General features: G+C 31.2%; 1 protein-coding gene across 1 annotated transcript in view; it reads right to left on the reverse strand.

Annotated features, from left to right (window-relative positions):
• Nucleotides 1-345: 345 nt before the first annotated feature.
• LOC107450659 (U-scoloptoxin(16)-Er13a-like) overlaps nt 346-3,058 on the reverse strand; it is a 5,658-nt gene continuing 2,945 nt past the window's right edge. Inside the window, exons 3-4 of the mRNA XM_016066506.3 lie at nt 2,442-2,550; nt 346-541 (exon numbers count right to left, since the gene is read on the reverse strand). Of these exons, the coding sequence (XP_015921992.2) occupies nt 430-541; nt 2,442-2,550 (221 nt within the window). The 3' untranslated portion in view covers nt 346-429. The remainder of the gene's footprint in view (nt 542-2,441; nt 2,551-3,058) is intronic.

Here is a 3,058-nt window from a genome sequence, read left to right on the forward strand (position 1 = left end):
TCTCATGCTAACTGTAGGAGGTTTTCATGGATTTCCTCTCCATGTAACGCAAATGCGGGTGAGTTCCATCAAAAAGTCCACCACAAAGACAAAATTCTCTCAATATTTGATCTAGGAGTATCCTTGTCTTCTGGAGTGGGTTCAGAATTACAAAGCTACGGAGTTGAACATGAATAGTCCCAAAATTGAGTTGACTGTTCAACGACGGTTATAAAATTGAAAATAAAATAAAATGTATAGGTTGAATATCTTCCTGCATGATCATTAGAGTTTTACATATAAAAGCTATATAGGTAGATATATAGGTAGCTAAGATGTATAAAAAAAAGATATATAGGTAGCTAAAAAGTCAATAAAATAAGAAATTTTTTGTGTACTTTTTATTTACTGTTAAACATGATGTTTGTTTAGAGAAAATGTGAAGCTTTTTTAAAAGTCAGGATCTCCTGGGCAGACAGTTCGTGGGCAGCATTCGGGGTATCTTCCTTCTTTTTCGATAATCTTGCAAGGGGAATCAGACGGCAATCGGTATACTCCGCAGCTAGAAAAAAAATCAGTACATCAATAAGGAAAATTAGAATTGCCATTATGCTTAAATTCTGTTAGAGACAAAAGAAAGGTTTAGAAGCCTAAATTGAGCACACAAATCTGCAAATGTATGCAATTCCAATAAACAATAAAGGCAAAGAAAAACAATAATAAGAATTTAACTAGAGTAATTTACAATTGTCTTTCTTTTTTATTAACATTCCATTTTTTTAAAAAATTAAAACATTGTACAAATTTTATGTCAAAGTTTAGAAAATCAAATAAGGGTGATTCTATAGGGATACGAAAAGACGAAAGAAAAAACTCAGCAGCTAGTAAAATGATCCGTGCATCTTAGAAGAAAATGAGAATTACCATTATGTTTAAACTCTATAGAACTCTACACATATATGACTTAAACTGCTATCTTAGAGACAAAGAAGATGAATAATACGAATTTAACTAAAATAATAAACAGTTTTCTTTCTTTTTTATAAACATTGCTTTTTAAAAAAAAATGTGCAAATTTAGATCGAAAAATCAAATAAGACTGATTCTCCGGGTATAAGAGGAAGAGAGGAAAAATTAATAATATTTTTGTCAGACTTAAAACGGAAAATGTGAGTACGGTAAATGTTAGTGAAAATCTAACCTAACTTCTTTCGAAGGGCAAACATGAAATCTTTTTCTCCTCTTTAAGTTACTTTAAAAACAGATTTTACCACATTTGTTCTGTGATTTTAAGAATAAAGTAAACCCTCTCAAAACAGCCAGTATTATGTCAGTGTGATCTTGGTAATAAGCAATTAAAAGACCGATGAAAAAATATGTTCGACATTGCGCTCACGATGCCTTTAGTTTGCAATCGTGCTGTTCATTCATATGAGCGTGCGTGTGGCGCACTAGAAAAAAAACATCATTCTCACTATTTATAGAAAGCTTGGAGAAGAAAGTTCAATCCTCGCAGCCGATTATGCTATTGACGTGTAAAGAGCCATGAGGACTCAGGGACAAAGAGTTCACTTCCATATAAGGTGTCCGGGGTTTATATCTCAGCAATGCCTAGTCGATACGAACCACACCGACCACAGCAATAACGTAAAATATCCTCAATGGTTGACGGATCATGGGTTAGAATCCTCCTGCAGTCAGTCTCACCGTGGGAGGTTTTCAGGGTTTTCCTCTCCATGTAACGCAAATGCGGTTTAGTTCCATCAAACAGTGCTTCAATACTGCAAGTATCTATAACGTTAAATCTGCCGTGACTGAAAGTCCTCTCGTTTGCTGCTAGGTAGAAGTTTGATGATGAAAGGACCTGCTCATGTGTTATCTTCGTCATATGACCAGAGTCATAATTACATAACTTTAAAAGATGGATCCTTAAAAAATGGGTTAGATGATTGGGGAAGGCATTTGGTCATCTATATGAAGCTGAAGAGATTTCAAGCCATTAAGCTTCCAGTATAGTTTTGGAGAAAAAAAATTTATGGCCTAGTAAAACATATTTAAAGTTACTAACACAATTTTTATAACTCATGACGAATGTGCAAGACTTCATAGTATTTCTTTTTTTCGTCAAATTTTGGCTCTAAAGAAAATTTAATTATAAAAGTTGTTTGAAAAATGTTACGAAATTCTTTGCATATAAATAATATCTGTACTTACAGTAAACTACTTTAAGAAAATTTAGAACCCTAAACTAAATATTACTTTAGTTATTCAAAGGCGCAAAAAGATTACGCATAGATAATTTTTTGATAAAATAAAAATCATCTAGACTACTTAAGATAATTTTAAGATAATTAAGATAGTTTAAGATAATTAAGATAGTTAAGATAGTTAAGATAGTATAAGATAGTTAAGATAGTTAGTCCTAGACTACTAAGACAGTTTTAAACAGTTTGAATACTTACTCAGTACCGTAGATTGAGCCTCCAGCCTGGCATGTTTGTATTAAACATCCCTTATCACTGGGGAATTTTTCTCCTACTTTGTATGTTTTCCCCCCTACTGTACATGTATCTGAAAAAAAGAAAAATAAGTTCATAATAATACGAAATAGTGAGAAAAACATTTGCAACCATGATTGAGTTCAACAACTATTAAGAATTTTTTCTAGTAAATAAAGAACAATAGAATTCTAAATAATCCACTATTCTGAGATATACATCTGTAAATAATATCGATGATTAACCTATTTTCTTATGTAAAATCTATTGTAGTTGAATCCAGATAATATTCCACTCTAAAATAAGAACTGGTGGAATCAATTAATTTAAAATCTATTCATAAGTCATTTTTTTATATTTTCCATGATCCTGATAATGCACTTCTGAAATCTTATGTAAAACATTTTTTTTTCATTCCAATGCTTATTTCTTAACTTGAAAATAAAAGGAAAGGAATATTTAAATTAAAAAAAATAAATACTACTTGTTACGAGTATTTTACAATGTAAGGTATCGAAAATGATACCTCAAATTTTGTTAAAGATGAACTAGAACCGCCTCAGAGTTTATATATATATATA

The sequence above is a fragment of the Parasteatoda tepidariorum genome, chromosome 8 (genome assembly GCF_043381705.1).
Source record: "Parasteatoda tepidariorum isolate YZ-2023 chromosome 8, CAS_Ptep_4.0, whole genome shotgun sequence".
Lineage (NCBI taxonomy): Eukaryota > Metazoa > Arthropoda > Arachnida > Araneae > Theridiidae > Parasteatoda > Parasteatoda tepidariorum.